This window comes from Geospiza fortis, unplaced genomic scaffold, assembly GCF_000277835.1.
Source record: "Geospiza fortis unplaced genomic scaffold, GeoFor_1.0 scaffold1056, whole genome shotgun sequence".
In the NCBI taxonomy this organism is placed as follows: Eukaryota; Metazoa; Chordata; class Aves; order Passeriformes; family Thraupidae; genus Geospiza; species Geospiza fortis.
This window is the reverse complement of record NW_005054680.1, coordinates 89721-90908: the sequence shown is the minus strand read 5'-3', so window position 1 is coordinate 90908 and position 1188 is coordinate 89721. Positions and strand designations below refer to the sequence as shown.

At 59.4% G+C, this 1188-nt stretch overlaps 1 protein-coding gene across 1 annotated transcript in view; it reads right to left on the bottom strand.

Annotated features, from left to right (window-relative positions):
- The window catches only part of LOC102044771 (erythroblast NAD(P)(+)--arginine ADP-ribosyltransferase-like), a 1356-nt gene extending 168 nt beyond the window's left edge, over positions 1–1188 (bottom strand). The window contains exon 1 of the mRNA XM_014311176.1: positions 444–1188. Within this exon, the coding sequence (XP_014166651.1) occupies positions 444–1188 (745 nt within the window). The remainder of the gene's footprint in view (positions 1–443) is intronic.

Here is a 1188-nt window from a genome sequence, read left to right as displayed (position 1 = left end):
AGGGGGAGTCAGGGGGGGCCATGGGGGTTGACAGGGGGTGACAGGGGTTCAGGGTGCGCCATGGGGGGTCATGGCCCACCTACGTCCAGCACACAGGGCCCATCCCAACAGCACTGTTTTGGCGGGGAGGGACAGGTTCAGTACAGGGAAGTTCTGGTTTCTGCCCTCCCCTGGCAGGGGTGTTCCTGTCCCTGTCCCCTCCCAGAAGTGGGAATCCCCATCCCTGTGCCCTGTCATGGATGTTCTTGCCCTCCTGCCCGCAATGGCTGCCCCCAAATTTGATGTCGCCAGCACTGGGTGTCCTTCTCCCCCAAAACACAGTGGGTGTCCCTGTCCCACATGTCCAGTGAGTATCATTGTCCCCTGTGCCTTATCATGGGTGTCCCCAGGGCCACAGTGTATGTCCCCATCCCCCCAGGTTGTGCCCTCTGCTGTCACCTCACTGACCTGGCAGTTGTATTTGCTGAAGGTCCCGGCAGAGCGGAGCCAAATCCATGTCCTCCTCCCATCCGAGATGACTCGTGTGACTGTGAAGGTTTCGAAGGGTGGGATCAGCACCTCCTCCTCCCCTGGATACATGGAGAACTGCCGGATGTCCGCGCCATGGCACGTGTGCACCTCGAAAATTGTGTCTGCCCCAAACTGCAGAGCAATCCCTTTGCTCAGTGACGTTGATGTGAATTGACCAAACCGGACCCTCTGGCCTTGCCATGCCTGGAAATGAATGTCATGCACACCCCGGAACACACGGTGACACTTTGCGTTCTGAGCCTTCCTCAGTGTCACCAAGGCATCGGTCAGCAGAAAATGCAACATTTTGAAGTGGAAGTTGTTCCGGTATTCCTGGCGGGAGCGCCCAGCCGTGCGCACGGCCGCATTGAACTCCTTGTACACCTCCGGGGACGTGTAGGCCATGAGAGCGATGGCCTGCCAATGGGACGTCAGAGGGGACACGGGAGAGCCCCGCCTGCGCCACTCAGCATCTGCACGGTACCAGCCCCAGGCAAAGAGATGATTCATCTGGCGCTCGAAGCTGTAGAGGTCTGGCAACTTTGCATGCATGGCAGGGCCACAGCCCTGGTACTGGTCATCGAAGGAATCCCATGCCATGTCCAGGGGCACCACCTTGATGGCCACAGTGGCCACGACCATTGCCAGCAGTGCCAGGGTGTGAGCCAGGAGGGCCAT